A 24847-nucleotide genomic window follows, 5' to 3' on the forward strand; every position below is an offset into this window, starting at 1 on the left:
ATGATTATTGGGTCAAGAATGAAGTTAAGATGGAAATCAAAAAATTCTCTGGGCTAAGCAATGAAGGTGAGACAAGTTATCAAAATCTTTGGGACACAGCAAAAGCATTTCTCAAGGGAAAAATCATAGCCTTAAATACCTATATCCAAAAGACAAAGATCATAAATTAGCAACCTAATGTCACACCTCAAGGCACTAGAGAAGTAAGAGCAAACCAAACCCAAAGTGAGCAGAAGGAAGGAAATATTGAAGGTCAGAGCAGAAGTAAATGCATTGCAGAACAAAATGGCAATACAAAGGACCTATGAAAGAAAAAGTTGGTCCTTTGAAAAAATGAACAAAATCAACAGACGTCTTGCTAGATTAACCAAGAACATAAGAGAAAGGACACAAATAAGCTCAAACAAAAATGAAAAAGGTGTCATTACAAATGATACCACAGAAATACAAAACATCATCCATTAATATTATGTAAATCTGTATGTGCATATACCAGAGAATGTAGAGGAAATGGCAAGTTCCTGGACACACACAACTTCCCAAGACTCAATTACAAAGAAATAGAACTCTTGTTCAGATCAATAATGAACAATGAGATCAAATAATAATAAAAATCTTCCCAACCAAAAAAGCCTTGGACCAGATGGCTTCACAGCCATATTCTATCAGACCTACAAAGAAGACCTGGCACCCATGATACAGAAATTATTTCATAATATTGAGAAGGAGGGAATCCTCCCTAACTTATTCCATGAAACCACTGTCACCTTGATACCAAAGCCAGGAAAGGACACAACAACAAAAAAAGAAAACTACAAAACATTATCCCTTATGAATATAGATGTAAAAATCCTTGATAAAATACTAGCAAACCAAATTCAACAATACATCAAAAAAATTATCCACCAGGACAAATTGGGCTTCATCCCAGGGATGCAAGGATGAATCAACATATGTAAATCAATAAATGTGATTCATCACATAAACAAAAGTAAAAACAAAGACCACCCAATCATTTCAATAGATGCAGAAAAGGCATTTGACAACACCCAGCACCTTTTCATGGTAAAAACCCTCAACAAACTAGGCATAGAAGGAGCATATCTCAGAATTATAAAAGCCATATATGACAAATCCACAGCCAACATCATATTGAATGGGGAAAAGTTTAAATCATTCCCCCTAAATACCACAACAAGATAATGATGCCCACTCTCACCAGTCCTATTCAACATAGTGCTAGAAGTCCCAACCAGGGCAGCCAGGCAAGAGAAGAATATTAAAGTACCCAAATGGAGAAAGAGAAGGTCAAACTATCAGTTCACTGACAACATGATCTTGTATGTAGAAAACTGCAAAAATTCCACCAAGAGTCTTCTGAAATTGATAAATAAATTTGGCAAAGTCACAAAATATAAAATCAATGTACATAAATCAGTAGCATTTCAATATACTGATAGCAGTCATGCTGAGAGTCAAATCAAAGACTCAATACCATTCACAATAGCTACAAGGAAAATAAAATGCCTACCAATATACTCAACCAAGGAGGTGAAGGATATCTACCAGGAGAATTATGAAGCACTGAGGAAATAAATTGCAGATGGCACAAACAAATGGAAAAACATATCACCACTCATGCATAGGTAGAATCAACATTGTTGAGATGTCCATACTACTCAAAGTGATTTACAAATTCAATGCAATCCCCATCAAGTTCCCAAGGTGATACTTCACAGATCTAAAAAAAGAACTTTATCTTTTGTTTGGAACCAGAAAACGGCCCAAATAGCAAAAGTAATTTTAAGTAGAAAGGACATATCTGGAGGCAACACATTATCAGACTTCAAGATATACTACAAGGCTATAGTAACTGAAAGAGCATAATATTGGTCTAAAAATGAAGACATAGACCAATGGAACAGAATAGAGCACCCACATATAAAACCATCTATGTACAATCAACTGATTTTTGACAAAGCATACAACAATGTACTCTGGGGGAAAGAAACCCTATTCTATAAATGGTACAGGGAAAATCGGATTGCTAAATGCAGAAGAATAAAACAGGACCCCTACCTCTCAACCCTTACAGAAATTAATTCAAGGCCGGGCATGGTAGCTCATGCCTATAATCTTAACACTCTGGAAGGCCAAGGTGAGAGGATCCTTTGAGGTCAGGAGTCAGAGACCAGCCTTAGCAAGAGTGAGACCCCATTTCTACTAAAAAGTAGAAAAAATTAGCTGGGCATGGTGGCATGCACCCGTAATCCCAGCTACTCAGGACACTGAAGTAGGAGGATCACTTGAGTCCAGGAGTTTGAGGCTGCTGTGAGCTAGGCTGACGCCACCGCACTCTAGCCTGGGCAACAGAGCAAGACTCTATCTCAACAACAACAACAACAAAAAAAATAAAAAAGGAAGAAAAGAAATTAATTCATGATGGATAAAAAATAAACTTAGATCTAAGGCATGAAACCATACGAATTCTAGAGAAAAATGTAAGAAAAACTCTTCTATATATCAGCTGAGGCAAAAAATTTATGAAAAACACACAAATGGCAATCATGGCAATAACAATAATTAATAAATGGAATTTGGTTAATCAAAAAAGCTTCTGCACAGCTAAGGAAACTATCAGCAGAGCAAATAGACAACCAACAGAATTGGAGAATATATTCACAGGCTATATATACATCTAATAAAGGGCTAATAACCAGAATTTATAAAGAACTCAAACAAATCAACAAGATAAAAACCAAACAACCCTGTTAAAAGTGGGCAAAAGACATGAACAGAAGCTTCTCAAAAGAAGAAAGACAAATGGCCAATATAAACATATGAAAAGATGCTCAAATTCACTAATCATCAGGGAAATGCAAATTAATACACAAGGAGAGAATACTTCACCCCAGTTAGAATGACATTTATTAAAAAGTCCAGAAAAATAGATGCTGAAGTGGAGGCAGAGAGAAAAGAATGCTTATATCTTGTTGGTGGGACTCCAAACTAGCACAGCTTCTAGGAAAACAGTATGGAGACCCATCAAAGAGCTAAAAGTTGACCTACCATTTATCCAGCAATCCCAGTACTGGGTATTTACCCAAAGGAAAATAAGTCATTTGATCAAAACGACACCTGCACTCAAATGTTTATTGCAGCACATTTCACAACTGGAAAGATATGGAATCAACCAATCAATTCATGGGTAGATTAATAAAATGTGGTATGTGTACATCATGGAGTAATCCTCCACCATAAAAAAGATGAATTAATACCTTTTGCAACAATCTGAGTGGTACTAGAGACCATTCTCCTAAGTGTAGTATCTTAAGAATGGGAAAACAAACACCTGGTGTACTCATTATTAAATTGCAATTAACTGATGAGCACACATGTGCACAGAGGGAAGTAAAACTCAGTGGAAAGCAACCTGTGGGAGAGCAGAAGAGGGAAGGGAAATAAACCAACCTAATTGCAGTGAACATTATTTCGGTGACAGGCACTCCTATAGCCAGGACTCAAGCATTACAAAAAACGATCCATGTACCCCAAAACATTTGTACCCCCTTAATATTTTGAAATGAAACAAACAAACAAAAAACGAAATGAGGAAAGTGAAACCACAGATAAGCAGGGGCCACTTTTTATTTTTTCAGGAATTCTGTAATTTATTTTGTATTTCACCTTTCATCTCAGAGTTATACATAAGTTTCTTATTTTAGAGTGGAAGGGCCTTTTTGTTCTTATGACTTCATTTTTAATTTCTAGGTTTAATTTATTGTGATCAGAAATGATTGCTTATAATATTTTTATTTCACATAAGCTGATATTTTGTGACCTAATGTGTGAACATTTTGTGAATGTTCTATATACACTAAGAAGAAGAAGATATATTTTCTGTCATAAGGATGTGGTTTTCAATATATATCCATAAAATCTATGTTATTGACTATGCTATTCATTTTCAATACTGAGGAACAAATTACAACAAAATTACCAGCTTAATGTAACACAACTTTAAAATCTCAGAGTTTCCATGGGTCAGAAGTCTGGGCATGGCTTAACATCTCTCTGCTCAGTATCTCAGAGGACTTCAATCAAGAAGTCAGATGAGCTACCTTCTCATCTAGAAGCTTGACTGGAAAAGAATTAGCTTCCATGCTTATATATTTTGTTGTCAAAATTAATTTCTTTCTGGTTGTATGATTGAGGAACCTGGCTTTTGCCTGGCTTTTGGCTGGAGTTCATCCTCAAGTTCTATAAAGTATTCATTTTAAGATTTAAAATTTGCGAAAAAATATGAACAAAATTATTTCATCATATTTTTGTTCTGAAACTTCCAAATGGCCTTAAAGGATAACTGGAAGAAAGCTTGGAGACTCTATGCTCTCCCTGATCAACCTTATCCATTGCCAAGATTTTAATCTTTAATATATACAAGATTCCGAAATTTTTATTGGCTGTTCAGACTTCTCATCTGAGCTACAGTATGCAACTGAATGTCCCACAAATATCTCAAACTCAGCACATTCAAAACTGAACTCACCGTCTACTCACATCCTCCCCTACTCCACTATAAAACTGTCTTATATTCGACATATGAGTGTGATCATGTGGTATTTGTCTTTCTGTGCCTCGTTTATTTCACTTAGCATAATGTCCTCCAGGTTAATCCATGTTGTCAGAAATGACAGGACTTCCTTCCTTTTTAAGGCTGAATAGTATTACATTGTGCGTGCGTGTGTGTGTGTGTGTGTGTGTGTGTGTCTCACATTATATTTATCCATTCTTCCATTGATGAACACATAGATTGATTCCATATCTTAGCTGTTGTGAATAGTGCTACAATGAACATGGGAATGCAGATAATTCTTTGACATACTGATTTCAATTCCTTTGGATACATACCCAGAAGTGGGATCATATGGTCATTCTAAAAAAGTGGATTTTAAATTTTTCACTACAAAAAATGATAAGTATGTGAGGTGATGGGCTTAATTAGCTTGATTTATTTTTTCCACAATATAAATATATATCAAAACATTACGTTGTACCCCATAAATACACATAGTCATGCATTGCTTAATGACATGGAAACATTCTAAGAAATGCATCATTTTGTCATTGTATGAGCATCACAGCATGTACTTAAACAAGCTTAGATGTTATAGCCTACTACACACCTAGGCTATATGGTATAGCCTATTGCTCCCAGACTATAAACTTGTACAGCATGTTACTGTACTGAATATTGCAAGCAACAGTAATGCAATGGTGAGTAAAGATACCTAAACATAGGTACATCAACATACCTAAACATAGAAAAGGTACAGTAAAAATACAGTATTATAATCTTATAGAATGCCATCACATCATATATGTGGTTCATCATTGACCAAAATGTCATTATGCAGCTCATGACTGTATAGTTATTATTTGTCAATTAAAAATAAATAACATTTTAAAAATAAATAAAAAAAACATGTCTTAGGATTGTGAGAAACAAATATGCTGAATGTTGTTCAAGTTTTTTAAAAAAAAACTCATACAACACAGGTGTTGTAAGGCATAATAGTAATGTGATTTTGTTTGTCTGCTTTAATAATCATCCCCTCTTTTATCCTAGATTTAGGGACACTAATTGCAAAAGTAAAAGGCATTTTTTCTTCCCTTTCAATGAAAGAAATTTATCTATATTTCCAAGAATTTGATGGAAGAGTTTTTTTTTTTTCCTTTTTCTAAGTTAGTGTGTCATGAAGGACTGGGGCCATCAGTCTCTTTCTCATGATCACCAGTCCCTATTATGGGGGGAAATTTTAGAATGAAGACTTGTATGAGTGGGTGGGTACAATGGGGCAAGAGACAGGTTGAAGAGGCTTTATATTCTGAGGTTCACATGCCCGTCAACATCCTTGAAAGCAGTCCCAGAAAATGCCTGTTGTCTGGAAGGTACTACAGCTATTGGATTTATATAAAGGGCACTGTGCAAGTGCCCAAGATTTCTGATCAAGTGAAGAACTCACGTCTATACCACAATCTGGAGATGATTCACCCGTACAGGCCACTCATTCTAAGTGTGACCCTTGCCATATTGTACCTGAAGGTGTTGGAATTGTGACTTCCTGCCTGTTTGAAGCTCAGAGATAGTTCTAGGCAATAAAAAATATATTTGAGGGTCAACTCCATATAGTTTGCAATAGAAGTCACAAGAAGGGTGACAATATCCAGAGTGCATAAAGTGAAAAGAGTAAAGGGCTTTGGATGAGACTCCAATATCCATTCTTGCCTTTTTCTTAATAATAAAACAAATTACTTTTGTCTGGACACATTACTATTCAGAATACAGACTTAATTTCTTAGCCTCCTTTGCTATTAAACGTGGCCATTTAACTAGGTTCCGACCAACAGAATATAAGCAGAAGCATGCATCCTGGATTCTGAGAAGTGTGCTTAATATGAGGGTATGTACTCTTCTTTTTCCCCTTTTCTCCTTCCTGCTGATTGGAATACAGGTATACTGGAGTGCACTGGAACTGTGAAATCCATTTTGAACCAAAAACTGTAAATACACATTGAAGATGCTAGAACAATGGGATAAAAGAAGCCTGGGTTCCTAAAAATCATGGAGCCCCCATATCTGCTGTGGATTGCTCATATTTGCATGAGAAGGAAACAAATAGTAAATTATTACTGCTATATTGGGATGTTATGCTACTTATAGCTAAACGTAGTCAATAATTAGTGAATGGGAAAGGAAGGAGAAGCCTCCCCCAAAGGAGACTGCAACAGTAACCAGTTTGTGTTCATTAAGAGAATGTCTTACTTGTCCTGTGCTGCTTCTCTGCAGATTCATGATGCTCTTCTTGTGGGAGAGTGATCCACTCATGTATAGCTGTTCGTGTTCTTCACCTCCTACTCTGGGAGCAGAGAGCCAAGAGGTCACCACTGATCTCCCATTTTTTTTCTTTCCTTTTGTACAACTTCTGTGAAAAAGAATTTGGAGATACCTCAAAGAGCTAAAAACAGAAGTACTATTTGATCCAGCAATAGCACTACTAGGTATCTACCCAAAGGAACAAAAGACATTCTATAATAAAGACATCTGCACCCAAATGAAGCACAATTCACTATTTTTTTTTCTATTTTCTGAGATTCTTTTTTTTTTTATTTTGGCATATTATGGGGGTACAGATTTTAAGGTTTCAATAAATGCCCATTTCCCCCCCTCCCCCCAAAAGTCTGAGTCTCCATCATGACCATCCCCCAGATGGTGCACATCTCACTCATTGTGTATGTATATACCCGCCCCCCTCCCACCTCCCCAATACCCTATTACTGTAGCACCTATGTGTCCACTTAGGTGCTACTCAGTTAATACCAGTTTGCTGGAGAATATATCTGGTGCTTGTTTTTCCATTCTTGGGATACTTCACTTAGTAGTATGGGTTCCAGCTCTAACCAGGAAAATATAAGATGTGCTATATCACCATTGTTTCTTAGAGCTGAATAGTACTCCATGGTATACATATACCACATTTTATTAATCCATTCTTGGACTGATGGGCACTTGGGCTGTTTCCACAGCCTTGCAATTATGAATTGTGCTGCTATAAACATTCGAGTGCAGGTGTCTTTTTTGTAGAGTGTCACTGGATCTAAAGAAGACAGAAGAATGGCCAACAAACATATGAAGAAATGCTCAACATCTCTAATCATCAGGGAAATGCAAATCAAAACCACAATGAGATATCACTTAACCCCAGTGAGAATGGCCTTTTTCAAAAAATCTCCAAACAATAAATGCTGGCGTGGTTGCGGAGAGAGAGGAACACTCCTACACTGCTGGTGGGACTGCAAACTAGTTCAACCTCTGTGGAAAGCAATATGGAGATACTTTAAAGCGATACAAGTGAATCTACCATTTGATCCACAATTCACTATTGAAAGGATGTGGAAACAACCCAAGTGTCCATCAATCCATGAGTGGATTAATAAAATATGGTATATGCATACAATGGAATACTACTCAATTACAAAAAACAATGGTAATCTAGCACTTCTTATATTATCCTGGATAGAGCTTGAGCCCATCCTCTGAAGTGAGGTATCACAAGAATGGAAGAATAAGCTCCACATGTACTCGCCATCAAATTGGCACTAACTGATCATCACTAGGGTGCTCACACAGTAGTAATATTCATTGGGGGTTAGGGGATGGGGGTGGGTAAACTCACAACTAATGAACGTGGTGAACATTGTATGGGGGAAAGGGCACGCCTCCAATCCTGGCTTGGGTGAGGCAAAGTCATACCATGTAACCAAAATGTTTGTACCCCCATAATATCCTGAAATTTTTAAAAATAAAATAAAATAAGAGAATGATTTAAATAGCTACCACAGAGAAGATGAGAATGAGCTGCCTAAGGTCAGATGGATTGATCCAGAATGGAGGTTTTCTTCAGGGGATAAAATGAAACTGTTCCATTGTGATTGGGAACAAAGTGGTTGAAGAGATGTACCACAAGATTGAGGCTGATAGAAAAGAAAATGAGACCAGAAGGGGCTATCAGATAGTGAAAAAGGAGAGATGTTATGGTGGCTTTAAAATATGTATATAAAGTCTTGGATATTCTTCCCTTTAAGGATAGAGCCTACTTCCCCTCCCTTGAGTATGGCCTTACTTAGTGATCCATTTCTTTTTTTTTTTTTTTTTAATTATTTTTTTTATTTTGGTATATTATGGGGGTACAGATTTTAAGGTTTCAATAAATGCCCATTTCCCCCCCATCCCCCAAAAGTCTGAGTCTCCATCATGACCATCCCCCAGATGGTGCACATCTCACTCACTATGTATGTATATACCCGCCCCCCTCCCCCCTCCCACCTGCCCAATACCCTATTACTGTAGCACCTATGTGTCCACTTAGGTGCTACTCAGTTAATACCAGTTTGCTGGAGAATATATCTGGTGCTTGTTTTTCCATTCTTGGGATACTTCACTTAGTAGTATGGGTTCCAGCTCTAACCAAGAAAATATAAGGTGTGCTATATCACCATTGTTTCTTAGAGCTGAATAGTACTCCATGGTGTACATATACCACATTTTATTAATCCATTCTTTGATTGATGGGCACTTGGGCTGTTTCCACAGCCTTGCAATTATGAATTGTGCTGCTATAAACATTCGAGTGCAGGTGTCTTTTTTGTAGAGTGTCACTGGATCATTTGGGTAGATGCCCAGCAATGGGATTGCTGGATCAAATGGTAGATTCACTTGTATCGCTTTAAGGTATCTCCATATTGCTTTCCACAGAGGTTGAACTAGTTTGCAGTCCCACCAGCAGTGTAGGAGTGTTCCTCTCTCTCCGCAACCACGCCAGCATTTATTGTTTGGAGATTTTTTGATAAAGGCCATTCTCACTGGGGTTAAGTGATATCTCATTGTGGTTTTGATTTGCATTTCCCTGATGATTAGAGATGTTGAGCATTTCTTCATATGTTTGTTGGCCATTCTTCTGTCTTCTTTAGAAAAATTTCTGTTCAAGTCCTTTGCCCACTTTTTAATGGGGTTATTTGATTTTTTCTTCCTAATTTTCGTGAGTTCTAAGTATATTCTAGTTATCAGTCCCTTATCGGATGCATAGGATGCAAAAATTTTCTCCCATTCTGTAGGTTGTCTGTTTACTTTCATGACTATTTCTTTGGCTGTGCAGAAGCTTTGTAGTTTGATCATGTCCCATTTATTTATTTTTGTTGCTGCTGTGATTGCCTTTGGGGACTTCTTCATAAACTCTTTGCCCAGGCCGATGTCTAGGAGAGTGTTTCCAACTTTTTCCTCTAGAGTTCTAATAGTTTCATATCTTACGTTTAAGTCTGTTATCCAGCGTGAGTTGGTTTTTGTGAGAGGTGAAAGGTGTGGGTCCTGTTTTAGCCTTCTACAGGTGGCTATCCAGTTTTCCCAGCACCATTTATTGAAGAGGGATTCTTTTCCCCAGCGTATGTTTTTGTCTGCTTTGTCAAAGATGAGATGGCTATATGAGGATGGTTTTATATCAGGATTCTCACATCTGTTCCACTGGTCAATATTCCTGTTTTTGTGCCAATACCATATTGTTTTAATTACTACAGCTTTGTAGTATAGTTTGATATCTGGCATATTAATGCCTCCCATTTTGTTTTTGTTGCCTAGAATTGCTTTTGATATTCGGGGTCTTCTTTGGTTCCATACGAAGCGTAAAATTATTTTTTCTATATCTGTGAAGAATGCTGATGGGATTTTAATAGGTATTGCATTGAATCTGTAGATCAGTTTGGGTAGTATAGACATTTTGATGATATTGAGTCTGCCGATCCACGAGCATGGTATGGATTTCCATCTGTTTACATCCTCTGCTATTTCCTTCCTCAGTGTTTCATAGTTCTCCCTGTAGAGGTCTTTTACCTCTTTGGTTAAATATATTCCTAGGTACTTTAATTTCTTTGTTGCTATTGTGAAGGGAATTGAGTCTTTGATTTGGTTCTCAATTAGATTGTTGTTGGCGTATATGAATGCCTCTGATTTCTGGGTATTGATTTTGTATCCTGAGACTTTGCTAAATTCATTGATCAGTTCCAGAAGTTTCTTGGTTGAATCCTTGGGGTTTTCTAGATACAATATCATATCATCAGCAAACAGTGAAAGTTTGATCTCTTCTGCCCCTATTTGGATACCTTTGATTCCATTTTCCTGTCTGGTTGCTGTAGCCAAGACTTCCAGCACTATGTTGAACAGAAGTGGAGATAGTGGGCAGCCTTGTCTGGTTCCAGTTCTAAGTGGGAATGATTTCAATCTTTCCCCATTCAGTATGATGTTGGCTATGGGTCTGTCATATATGGCTTGTATCCTTTTTAGGTATGTCCCTTCTATGCCTATTTTCTTAAGTGTTCGTATCATGAAAGGGTGTTGAATTTTGTCAAAAGCTTTTTCTGCATCTATTGAAAGAATCATATGGTCTTTGTTTTTGCTTCTGTTTATGTGGTGAATTGCATTTATAGATTTACGTATGTTGAACCATCCCTGCATCCCTGGGATGAAGCCCACTTGGTCGTGGTGGATTATTTTTTTGATAAGTGTCTGGATTCGGTTAGCTAAGATTTTGTTGAAAATTTTTGCATCTATATTCATTAGGGATATTGGTCTGTAGTTTTCTTTTTTTGTTGCATCCTTTCCTGGTTTTGGTATCAGAGTAATATTCGCTTCATAAAAGGTGTCGGGGAGGTTTCCGTTCTTCTCGATGTTGTGGAATAGTTTCTGCAAGATAGGTACTAGTTCTTCTTTGTAAGTGTGGTAAAATTCAGGTGTGAAGCCATCTGGACCGGGACTTTTCTTTTTAGGGAGATTTTTAATTGCTGTTTCTATTTCAGCTGTTGAGATTGGTCTGTTTAGGGAATCTATTTCTTCCTGGTTGAGCCTAGGGAGGCTGTGTGTTTCTAGAATTTTGTCCATTTCCTCCACATTTTCCAGTTTGTGTGCATAAAGATTTTTGTAGTATTCATAAATTGTATCTTGTATCTCTTTGGGATCAGTTGTGATATCTCCTTTTTTATTCCTGATGGAGCTTATTAGAGATTTCTCTTTTCTGCTTTTCGTTAGCTTAGCCAACGGCGTGTCAATCTTGTTTATTTTTTCAAAGAACCAACTTTTTGTTTTATTAATCTCCTGAATAGCTTCCCTGTTTTCAATTTCGTTTAGTTCTGATTTGATCTTGTTGATTTCACTTCTTCTGCTGGGTTTGGGGTTGGTCTGTTCTTCTTTTTCCAGCTCTTTGAGTCGTTTCATTAGATTGTCTATTTGTGATCTTCTTGCCTTTTGGTTATAGGCATTTATGGAGATAAACTTTCCTCTCAGAACTGCTTTAGCTGTGTCCCAGAGGAGTTGATAACTTGTCTCTCCATTGTCGTTTTCTTCATAGAAGTTTTTTATTTCCGTCTTGATTTCTTCATTTACGAAGTAATCATTTAGTAGGAGGTTGTTTCATTTCCACGTTTTTGTGTAGAAATGTGAGTTTCTGTTAGGGTTGATTTCTAGTTTTATTCCACTGTGATCTGAGAAGGTACATGGTATGATTTCTATTTTTTTAAATTTCTTGAGATTTTCTTTGTGTCCTAGGATATGGTCAATCTTAGAGAATGTCCCGTGAGCTGATGAGAAGAACGTATATTCAGTGGATTTTGGGTAGAATGTTCTGTAGATGTCTGTCAGACCCAATTGTTCTAGAGTTTTGTTTAAGTCCATTATTTCTTTATTAATTTTCTGTTTGGAGGATCTGTCTCGTGCCCTCAGTGGGGTGTTGAAATCCCCGGCGATTATGGAGTTGCTATTAATCCATTTGCTTAGCTCCAGTAAGGTTTGCTTTATGAATCTGGGTGCACCTAAGTTGGGTGCATATATATTTAAAATTGTTATCTCTTCTTGTTGGACTGTGCCCTTCACCATTATATAATGACCCTCTTTGTCTTTCACTACTTTTGTTGGTTTAAAAACTAAATCGTCTGAAATTAGAACTGCCACACCAGCCTTCTTTTGGCTTCTATTTGCTTGGAATATTGATCTCCACCCTTTTATTTTTAGTCTATGTGCATCCTTGCAGGTTAAATGTGTTTCCTGAAGACAGCATATACTTGGCCTGTACTTCTTATCCATTCAGCCAGCCTATGTCTCTTGAGTGGAGAGTTTAAGCCATTCACATTTATTGAGAGAACTGATAGGTAAGGTAGATTACTGATCATTCTGTTGGGTTGGATGTTGTTGCTATGATTTCTGTCTTGAGCCATTGTAATATCTGGCCTTTAATATCTTTGGGTTTTGGTTGTTTTTATATCCGTGGATTATTATTATGATGTTCCGTGCGTAACGCTGTTTTAAGTACTTCTTGTAGGGCTGGTCTTGTCTTGGTGAATTCTCTGAGCCTTTGCTTGTCTGAGAATGTTTTTATTTCTCCTTCATATACGAAACTTAGTGTTGCAGGGAATAATATTCTAGGCTGGGCATTGTTTTGTTTCAAAAGTGTGAGAATGGGGCCCCAGTCTCTCCTTGCTTGTAAAGTCTCATTAGAGAAGTCTGATGTTATTCGAATTGGCTTTCCCTTGTATGTCACTTGCTTCTTTTGTCTTACAGCTCTTAGAAGGGCCTCTTTAGTTGATACTTTGGTCAGTCTGATGACTGCATGACGTGACGTCTTCCTGTTTGCAATGAATCTCCCAGGGGTCCTCTGGGCTTCTTGAACTTGTATATCGAGATTTTGAGCAAGGCCTGGGAAATTTTCCTCTATTATATCTTCAAAAAGCTTGTCCAGCCCTTGAGTGTTGTCTTCCTCCCCTTCGGCTAAACCTATGACCCTCACGTTAGGTTTTTTCACATAATCCCACAGCTCTTGTAGGCTTTGGTCTTTTCTCTTGTTTCTCTGCTGTATTTCTGTGACTGATTTATTTAATTGGAAGGTGTTATCTTCAAGCTCTGAGATTCTTTCTTCTGCTTGATCTACCCTGTTCTTGAGACTTTCCACAGTATTTTGTAGTTCTCTGAGTTGATTCTTCATCTCCAGGACTTCGGTTAAAGTTTTCTTCACTGTGTCAATCTCTTTGTTGAACCTTTGTTCCATTTCTTGGAGGTTTTTTGTGTTTTCTTGGTGTTGGTTATTGAGTTGTTGTTGCAGCTGGGTGAGTGTTCTTATGATCCTCATACGAAATTCCTTTTCTGTCATATTGGTTGCCTGATTTTGGTCGGTGTCCGTTTCTAGGGGGCTGGTGCTCCTCCTTGGGGGTGTGTTTTCCTTTTGGTTCTTCATATTTCCTGAGTTCTTTCGCTGATTTCTTCCCATGTCGATCAGTTGTTGTTTCTTTCCTTAGGTTATTGTTTGGGTATTCACACACCTTGTTTAGTTTCTGAGGCGTTAGGTGGTGCCTGTGGGTGAAATTGGACCACTCCCTGTATATTGAGTCAGTGGATGCCGTGGCAAGGCTGTGCAAGATGCTGTCCCTGTCAGTAGGTGGCGTTTGCTTGGAGGAACAGGCTATGGTGTTGATTTTGAGTCCTGTTATCAGCTCTCGTTCTGGGCGGAGCTGGGTTGGATAAGCCTGCCCTCAGGCCGTTAGCGGGGGTCAAAGTTCTGTTCTCAGCTTCCAGGGAAAGCTGTCAAGGCGGGGCTGGAATGGTCCAGCTCAGCCAGAAAGTCTGGGTGTGGGGGTGGGGCTGTCTGAGACCCGCAGTCTGCAGCAGGCCTCGCTTCTTTCCACCCTCCCCAACTCTGCAGCTACTCCTGGGCCTCTGCCAGCAGGCCAGAACACAAGCCACCAGGCCTCCCCGGACTGTGGTGCCGGCGGGGAGGTTCCCTGCACAGGAATGCCACCTGGGTTGGGCGCACGGCCTCCTCCTGGGAGGAGGGTTGTTCTCTAGGGCGCCGATCCGCCCCTGGAGGCACACAGCCCTCAGTAGGCTGTTCACGTATAAGGCTTCTGTGCCCCGGGCAATGCTAGCCCTCGGTGCAGGGGATCTGGTCTGCAGGTCCGACCTCTGGGTCCCAGAGTTCAAACTGTATTCCCACCAGGGAGAGGATTTCCGGTCCTAATTCACCCACAGGGAGCCCAAGCTGGGTCTATGTCTCTCAGCCTCTGAGTCGGCACCGTTTTCCTGGGAACACGGTGCCAGCAGCACCTGGGAGGGCGGGCGGGGTTCCAAATGGGAAGGTCCCGTTCCCTGGAGGTGCCTCCTGCTGGTGGCTGTATTGTCTCTCTGGGCAGCCGCGGGTAGGGTCGGCGGAGGGGAGGAGGAGGCAATATGGCGCCTGCCGCGCGGCTCGGGTCCGTGCACACGGAGGTGCCCGGAGGAAGTTGGGAACCTAGTGCCACGTCTGCTACAGGCTCACCGTTGGCAGGCGGCGGCAGTCTCTGGGCTGATGTCCGCAGGTCTCTCCACCCGCTGGGGAGCCCACCAGCAGTCCTGAATGCAGGGGAGGGGAAACAGCAGATCCACCTACCCTTGCCGCTGGTCTCCGGGTTGCTCCGGTGGTCTCAGCCTCCAGTTCTCCTCCGCAGCCTCCTCCCGTGGAGTCTCCCGGGGTCTCAGGTACCCCTCCTTCCGGCCCTTGTCCGCTGTATGCTCATCTTCTTGCTTCTTTCCTCTAGTTTCTGCTAGAATCGGTCTTTTCTGCAGAGACCCTCTGTCTGGCGGTGTTATTCGTCCGCCATCTTGCTCCGCCCCTCCAGTGATCCATTTCTAATGAATAGAATGTGACTGAAATGACTATACATGGCAGCCAAGATTAGGACATAAAAGGCATTCTAGCTTCCTCTTTACTCTTTCTCTTGGATCATTCATTCTGGAGAAAGCTAGCTGTGACATCATGAGGCCACTCAGACAACCCTATGGAGAGATTCACATGGCAAAGACCTGAGGCCTCCTACCAACAACCATATAAATGAGTGAATCATCTTGGGAGTAGATTCTTCTGTCCCAGTCAAGTCTTCTCATAACTGCAGCTCTAGCTGGTATCTTGGCTACAATCTCATGAGAGATAAGGAGGTAGAATTATCTAGCTAAGCCACTTTGGAATTCCTGCTCCATAGATACTGTGATATAATAAATGTTTGTTTTTATATTGCTAAATTTAGGATAAATTGTTGTGCAACCATAGATAGTTAACAGTGACATTAAGGCCTGGAGATCTTGAGGAAGCCAAAGAAAAGGTATGGATCAAAGAGCTCAAAGGATAATAGTTGAAGTCAGAGAAAAGAACATTTGGATTTAAGATTTTAGAAGTAAAGTAATTTTCCTAGTGATAACAAAGTCAAGGGTATGGCCATTATTGAGGATAGCTGAAGTGGAATGGGAGTAAAAGTCAGAGGGGAGGAGGATGTCATGTGTCCACAAGAATACGAAAGTTTCCCAGGATCACCAAATACCATCACATATGGACCCCTGAAGGATCTTAGAATGTCAGACCCAGAAATGACATACCACTGTAACTCACCAGGTCCATCTAAGTGGACTTGGTTACTTTCTCAAAATGTGGCCCAAGGAATACCCACATTAGAAACACGTGGGGTATCTTTAAGAATGCCCCTACATCAGACCAAATTAACACTAATATCCAGGAATCTGTATTTTATCAAATTGTGCAGCTGATTCCCAAGTACACTAGCTTTCAGCACCTTTGTTTTGTCTGGCATTTTCCACTCCTTTATTTTATAAGACTCCTCCTTTAGAGACCAAGATCTTACTGTGATTTTAATACTCTTCATTTCACAAAGCTGCCTTTTGTGGCCAAAGTAATCAATAGCAATTGGTAAATATACAATAATAAATCAAGCTATATTTAAGAATAAGTGACTTTTAAAAAGGAAATCCAAATTCTTTGTATACAATCTGGCTCTTGCCTAACTCTTCTATCATTTTCTACCTCACTCATGATGCTCTAGTTAATTTGTTCCTACCTCAGGGTGTTTGTATTTGTTGCCTCCTGTGCTTGGAACACTCAGATATTCATGTGAGTGGACCCTCTTAATTACTTAGGTCTCAGCTCAAATGTTTACTCCTTGAAAAGATGTTCCCAAAAGTAACTCTCATCCCAACCCAGTCACCCTTTATTGTATTTATCAGTAATTAATATTGTTTATTTATTTGTTTTCTTAGTCAAAAATTTACACATAAGCTCCATCAGACCAGGGATTGTGTCTGTTTTGTTCATTGCCTTATGCCCAAAATATACAACAATGCCAGACAGTGGTGCACCATTGGCAGGGGTAGGAGGAGTAGATTTGAGTGCAGGTCATAATGGGATGGATTATCTGTAGAGAATTTAAAAACAATAATAAAATGAAATCAATTCATTCTGCTTTTTATTATTAATATCCCTATGTGCTGGCAATTCTAAACAGATGTCAGTGGCAAAATACTTCTCCCTTCCCTCAGACGTTTGTTTTAGGTTTAAGATCTAAACAAATTTTGTGATTACTGCTGAAATTTAATAAACGTGCAAATTTCAAATTTGCACATTTTATGACATCCTTTAACGGAGCTTGCATTCTTTATGAAAGTTAATTTGCAGAATTTCCAGTTATACAGTCAGTCTCCAACATGTGTTGATTGAGCTACATGCATTCTTTTAGAAAGTAAGTTGACAAGTTTCCTGATGTTGGAGCTGGTCTGTGGTGCAGTTTGTGTCTCCATTCCCTGTGAAAATACATATCCTTGCATTTAAATGGTACATTCTAAATAAACAATAATAGCACAGTAATTTTGAAAGAGAAATAGAACCTGTATTACTTTAATTCTGCCATCTTATATTACCACTTGGAGTTATTTATCTTTAAAAGTTAATATAGTGAAACAGAGTGCAAACTTCAAGGTGCAATATTAAATATTCCTGTTTTAAAAGTGCAACTTTTAATTCATACAAAAAATTTTACTGAATTTAGATTTTTCTGGTATGAAATTTTAGATGAATTTATTCAGACAGAAAAATATTTTTAAATAGCCAGAATCGGCCTTGAGCAATGCACAGTGAAAAACTAAGCTTTAAATTGTTCCTTGAAGATTTGGTCACAGATATTGTGGAGAAAGTTGTTTACTATGCAACAAGGTAAAGTGAGGAAATGGCCATTTCGACTTAAAAAAATTTAAATAACAATAACAGGATAAATGAGAAAAGGTGTTTGTCTGACACTGCCAGAAATCAAAAGGGCAGTATTTGAATACTTTGATTGTTTACATCAAGCACTGGATGCTTGTTCTAAAGCAATGGATCAAATGATGTCAAAGTTACATCTAAGTTAGACATTTTCACTGGCTTTTAAAGCAGAAAAACTTCTGAAGTGTTTACCAAATGTGATAGAAATTTATGATAAATTTTCTGGTGAAGATATTTTAGTTGAATATTTCAACTTTGGAACATGTGAATGCCTCTAGATTTCATCCTGAAGAAACAAAGACATGAGTGATATCAAAATTTCCCAAATTTTGAGGAAATAGGATTTTTATGAATCTATTCTAAGCTTATTCACAATATTAAGACTTTTCCTATTTGTATCTCTATTGCTTAATGTGAAAGAAACTTCACAATATTAAAATTAATAAAAGGTATACATCGACTATGAACAAAGATAGATTGGCAAATCTAGCTATACCAGCATATTATAGAAATATTAAATTTGGATGAAGTCATTGACAAATATGCAGATGTTAAGGTTCAAAAACAGAAACTGTAATTTATTATTCATTACTGCAGTACACTAATATATAGGTATAAGTTTTTCTCCTTTAAAAATGCATTATTGCAATTAAAAACTTGATTCATGATTTTTTCCTTTTTGGTGCTGTACTATTTATTTCATATTTTATTTTTATATTGGCATTTATATATGTATGAATATATATGAAGTTCAGTAAAATATAATTTTCACTGTGTGTTTTTGTCCCTATTATTATTAGTTTCATTTTAATCATTATTTCTTAAAATAATTTTGTTATATAAAGGAAGATTCTGTCAAAAAAGGATCTGCTTTGGGTATCAAATGTGCCAGGTATGCCACTAATGCCTGGTATATAGATTGTGCTTGATGAATATTTGTTGAGTGAATGAATGGATAAATGATAATTATCCTGACTGTATCCCTATAATTATCCTGACTAATATCCCGACTGTTGATGAGCACATCATGAGCATCTTCTTTCTTCAGAATCATTACACGGGAGGCTTAAAGAAGACCTTGGTCCTATTGAGAATGTTGCATCTACTCATGGTATATTCTCTTGACAGCACAAAAATCATCCTTTTACAGTGTAACTTAGGTCAGGTCACACTTTTGCTCAAAACCCTCCAGTGATTTCCCATCTTATTCAGAATAAATCCAAATACCTTAGAGTGGCACAAAATGCCCCTACAGAATATACAGTGTATTATTTCACTACCTATGAACTTACCACTCCAGTCACTCTGGCCTTTTTCATTGATGTTCCTTCTGTATGGAACACTCTTTCCTAAATTCCTTTAGGACTTTTCTCAAATCACCTGATTAGAGAGTCTTTCCCTAATGTATATAAACCAGTAAACTTCCACCCCTTCCTCATACTGTTTCATTTTCCTTCATAGCATTTGGCACTTTGTAATATTTATTTGTCTCTCTTTTTCTCCTGGAACGATGAGGGAAGCCACTACTGTTCTGTACCTTGAAAAACTGCCTGGCATAGCATAGGCTCTCCGTGACATAGTTTTAGAATGAATGAACTTGCTCCTATATCACAGAGGTAAAATGTTATTTTTGTGACTATATAGTTACTTATTGAGTCAGCTGGTCTTGGGTTTTAAACCCTTATCTAGACAAACCACATATGCCTGAAACAAAATGATTAAAAGTTCTGCACCCAGGAAAATAACTTTCAACTGGACTACGGAGAATATTCTGAAAGACTTTATGTGGGATAGGGAGTGTCAACCACAAGATCGACCGTTTCTTGTTTCTTTGGAAGACAGTTCACTAGTTAATCATAGCAGTGGCCAAAGCGGCTGTAGGAGGGCGGAGAAAGGGCGGAAACGGGCAGACAAGAGGAGTAACTGGGCGGGGCTGTTGCGAGGGGAGCCAAGTCTAACTACTTTGTCCCTCTCCGCTCTCCGTCTGAAAACTTGGGCCGAGACGGTCGTAGGTATGGCGGCTGTTAGGGTAAGTGAAAACGAACTTGTTTAGTTTCTTTGGGTACGATAGCATTTCAGTAACTATAGAAGGCATCCTCCTAATTTCTGAAGGGAGCCCTCCAGCAAGGGGCGGAATGGAGGTGGGGTTGTGAGATAATTGGAATCATTAACGTTTCAAGCCTCAAGACACCTGCCTCTCCTGAGTTTTCTCAGGCGGAGACACTGTTCTCTCCTCAGTCCCCTGCGGTTCTCGGTTTCTACAGAGGCACAGTACAAACTGGGAGACGGCTGGGTGAAAATGGCCGGCCAGGTGACGAGCCGCCGTAGACGTAGACATTTGGGTCTTGAGCTGTAACAAAGAGAAAAGAATCCTTGACTTTTGTCTCAGTGCACAGGGCGGGGCCTCGTGACCCTGTTGAAGGACTTTGTGCAAACGTTATTTGACGTGAAACACACCAGGATAGAGATGTCCCAGAGTTTCTTTGCAGTGCGCGACTTTGTACGTAGCGTTGTTACTCTCTGGGTTACGTTTCTTTTGAGTTCTGTGATGGAAAAAGGTGCCCTTAGGAATCCCTGTACAGGAAGTGACTCAGCTGGCTGCTTGCTGCAGTTGCTTAAGTAGGTTTTAATAACAGTAGTTTATAAATATTTACGTAGCCGGTTTCAGTGTAAAACGTTCTGCTAGGCTTATAATTCAGTTCTGCCGAAGTTTAAGTCGTCTCAATGTCCGTCACGATTCGCCATTCTCATTTCATTTCTGCAGTGCTGGTTCCCATACTTTGTCTGAATTATTGCAGCACCCTCCTACCTGGACTCACTACTTCTAGAATGGCTTTCATGGAATCCATTTCACCTGTGCTGCCAGAGCACTACCAACATGCAAATCTGATTCTGCCCCTCCCCTACTTACAAACTTTTATTGACGCTCCATCATCTTTCTTCAGGGGTCAGGTCATACTCCTACCTTCTATGTCTAGAACACATGACATTTCCTTGACTTTTCAGCTTCATCTCTTGTGACTCAGGAATGGTCCTCCCACCAATGCTGAACTACTTGTTTCACTCCTCCATGCTTTTTTACCTGCTCTTTCTCTAGACCTAAAGTGCCCTTTCCTATTCTCATCTAGTTACTTCCTACTCATAATTCATTCATTTAACAGATATTTGTGTACAGCCTCCCTATATACAGAATGCCTTTACTAAGAGTGTCCCTGACCTCCCCAGTCAATTTTAAATAACTTGTCTTTGTGCTCACAGAGGACTCTGGACATACTCTTAACCTTAGCATTTATTACACTGCAATTCATAGACTATTTACTTGCCTGTTCTAACTTCCTAAATTATAAGCTCCTTGAGGACAGTAATTATAACATTAATTTTTGTATCCTTAGTACCTAGTACAAGTCTGATGTATATTAGGTAATCAGTAAGTTCTATATGAATATATAAGTGCCAGGCAATGAGGATACAAGAGATTAAATTAAGCAGTGGTGATGCACATCTAACGCAAATAACTGTGATTTAGAGTAAGGGAAGTCACTTACCTCAAGAGAAGTACAAAGTGCTCTGAGGTTTCAAAGGAGAGAGAACTCACACTTGGTTCAAACAGAATAAAGAAAGGCATTTGTGGAGGAGGTACAGAGACAGAAAGAATGAATGGTCAGTGGTAAAAAGCAAGCCAGAATAGTCTGTTGGCACTGAAACTTAGCGAAGAGAGTTGAATAGTCTTTTGACTTGACCATAATAAGGCACTGGCGGCTACCATTTATTACATGCTTACTACAGGCCAAGCACTATGTTAAAACATTTTTATATATTAATTCACTTATTCTCAATACAAATCTGTATGGTAGGTATTATTATGATTTTTAGATGAAAAACTAAGGTTTATAGAAGTCAAATAAATTGCTCAACATCATAATGCTAATAAGAGTTGAAGTGAGTTAAAGAGGTATAAGTAGAGTGGTAGAGGGAGAACCTAGATTGTAAGGGGTTAAGGAAAGGATAAGGGATGGAGAACTGGCATTCATTTAGCACCTTTGACCAGATGGGTACTATATCCATTTTACAAATGGAAAAACTGAGGATTAGAAAAAGTGCTTGCTCTGGGTCATATAGCTGCTATGGAATAACCAGATTCAAACACAGATATATTTGGCTCCGAAGTCTTTCTGCTATTCCTTGCTTTCTCTGGAAGAGGAGTATATGCTACTCTTTAGAGAAGTTTAGTGGTGAAAGGAAAGAAAGAAATCTTGGGATGAGGGTAGCAAATTCCAGAAAACTCTGTCTTTTAATTAAAAAAATATTAGGACTTGAGCAAGTTTGGAGACAAGGAAAAATGTGCCAAGAGCTAGTATAGAGGGAAAGATAATAATAGTAATCACAGCTATTATGTTATTGAGCACTTACTATGTGTTAGGAGTTTTGCTAAGCACTTTATGTGAATTTTGTCATTTATGTTTCATAGTGGCCCTATAAGTAAGAACTGTTATTAATCACTTTTTTACAGGTAAGGAAACCGAAGCTTAAAAAGGTTGAGTAACTCGCTCAACGTCACATAGAAGGAAGTGGTACAGCTGGATCTGAAATCACGGGGTCTAAGTCCAGAGCCTAGATTCTTAACCATATTTCATAAGGAGGTGGTAAAGTCTAGAGGACAAGTGGTGGGATTAGCCTTGGCAAAGAGGAGACACACTTTGCTTCAAAGGCTGGAGCTAATAGAGATGGAAGGTGAAGATACAGAGATATTTTGAAGAACAGAGGAAGGAAATTGAGGGAGATCACATTGGATGTGTGTGTCTTCTGAGTATAAAGTTATTTGCCAAGAGAATTAAAAATAGAATGTGATTTTAGGAGATGGGGAAGGCTTGGAGCAGGCACTGTAGGAAATTCAGTAAGGCATCAGTAAACATTGAATAAAATTAATTGCTGAGAAGTGAGGGCCAGCTGATGTTGGCTCTACCATTGTGACTTTCTCCAGCAGTGCTCACAGCCTAGGTGGGGGAAAGGAGACAGTGGGGGTGCTCAAGTGCTGAGTGTTGGCAAGGTGGGAATGATAGACAATTTAGGAAATTTATCCAAATGTCCACTCTGGATAAGGAGACAAATGAAAAAGATGATGGAAGTGATGGCCTAGGGTACTAGCAGATTGTTGGGCATAATGAGAAAGAAGAGCTAGTTCAAAGATAACGGGAGAGGTGAAAGGGCATTCAGTTTTAATTAGGGAAATTTCAAGTATTTAGGATCTTGGAGGTGAAACAATTTCTATTGCAAGGTAAGGTAACTATGTTAAAAAGGGCTAAGATTTATGAAGATCTTGGGGCTTAAGAAGCTTAAGGAAGCATCTCTGAGGCCAAGGTACCAAAAGAGTGATCTGTGTTGATTTTGTAGCCCCAGAGTTTAATAACAAGGAGTAAAATAGGAGTCTTGAAGGTTGGTAGATAACTGTAAAAATAGTTAACATACATCTTGAAAATATAAGACCTTGTTCAGTACATGTGATGGTAGAACACTGATGTGGAATTAGTCCTGAGAAGCAACTGTGTTGATCTCTTTTCCTGACTTCTTGAATCGGGGGAATTGCTGGAGAACTGGCCTTCATTTAAAAGGATTGGGAGGAGTGTAGTAGTGTCAAACAAAAGGCAAGTTTCATTAATGCCAGAGACTGAGACTGAATTTGAGGAAAATTTGGGTCCTGAAAGATAATTTGTTTATAATAGAATACTTAATATCAAAATCTGGCTATGATTTATTGAGCACTTCCTGTGTGTCAGGCACAACGCTAAGTTGTTGGTGCATGCTGTTTCATTTAATTCTCATAAAAAGTCTTCTAAGGTAGGTAACAGTATTACTTCAAAGAACTGGAATAGTTCAGTAAGGAAATAAAAGCTGCAATGATAGGAAGTTGTACTCAGAATATAATTTGCTGAGTTTATGACTTTAGCTGTGAACAAGTTCTGGGTAATGGTATATTCAGGGTGTACCCATGGAGTACATAGCTACATGACTCTTTGGGATTATATGGTTTTTTTTCTTTTTTCCTCAGCTTTATTAAAGTATAATTGACAAATAAAATTGATCTTAAGATATACAATGTGATGATTTGATATACATATATTAAGTATTTCATGAAATAATTACCACAAGTTAGTTTACACATGCAACCTCACCATGCTAGATATTAGATCCCTTGGACTTACTCATTTTGTACCTGAAAGTTTGCACCTTTTAACCAACATATTTCTGCCCCTGGTAACCACCATTCTACTCTCTGTTTCTATGAGTTCAACATTTTTAGATTCCACATATAAGTGAAATCATGCAGTATTGTCTTTCTCTGTCTGACTTATTTCACTTAGTATAGTGTTCTTGAGGTTCATCCATGTTGTTGCAAATGGCAGGATTTCCTTTTTTTTGTGGCTTCCATTGTGTGTGTATGTATATATACCATATTTCTTTATCTTCTCATTTGTTAGCAGACTCTTAGATTGTTTTCATATCTTGGCTATTGTGAATAATGCTGCAATGAACATGGGAGTGCAGATATCTTTGTATGTCGCTGATTTCATTTCCTTTAGTTATATATCTAGATGTAGGATTGTTGGGCTGTATGACATAGTTCAGTTTTTAATTTTTTGAGGACATTTTATAATGTTTTCCATAATGGCTGTACCAATTTATATTCCCACTAACACTATACAATGGTTCGTTTTTCTCTACAACCTCACCACACTTGTTATCTCTTGACTTTTTATTTTTATTTTTATTTTGTTTACAGGCAAGGTTTTGCTCTGTTGCCCAGGCTAGAGTACAGTGACATGATCATACCTCACTGTAATCTCAATCTCCTGGGTTTAGGCTGTCCTCCTGCCTCAGCCTCCTGAGAAGCTAGGAGTACAGGTGGCTAATTTTTAAATTTTTTTAAAAGATGGAATCTCATTATGTAGACCAGACATCTTGAATTCCTGGGCTCAAGCAATTCCTTGCCTTGGCCTCCCAGAGGGCTGGGATTACAGGCATGATCTACCACACCTGCCCTTGCTTGATTTTTTATAATAGCTATCCTCTTAGGTGTGAGGTGATACCTCTTTGTGGTTTTGATTTGCATTTTCATCATGATTACTGATGTTGAATAGTTTTTCATGTACTGTTGGCCATTTTTATGTCTTCTTTGGAAA

The 24847-nt window shown here is 38.6% G+C and overlaps 1 protein-coding gene across 2 annotated transcripts in view; it reads left to right on the plus strand.

Annotated features, from left to right (window-relative positions):
- Positions 1-19437: 19437 nt before the first annotated feature.
- Positions 19438-24847, plus strand: part of APOOL (apolipoprotein O like) — a 139001-nt gene continuing 133591 nt past the window's right edge. The window contains exon 1 of one of the 2 annotated variants that reach the window (XM_012790093.2): positions 19438-19698. In XM_012790093.2, the coding sequence (XP_012645547.2) occupies positions 19453-19698 (246 nt within the window). In that variant the 5' untranslated portion in view covers positions 19438-19452. The remainder of the gene's footprint in view (positions 19699-24847) is intronic. The other variant, XM_075999410.1, reaches the window with a different exon arrangement.

The sequence above is a fragment of the Microcebus murinus genome, chromosome X (genome assembly GCF_040939455.1).
Source record: "Microcebus murinus isolate Inina chromosome X, M.murinus_Inina_mat1.0, whole genome shotgun sequence".
NCBI lineage: Eukaryota > Metazoa > Chordata > Mammalia > Primates > Cheirogaleidae > Microcebus > Microcebus murinus.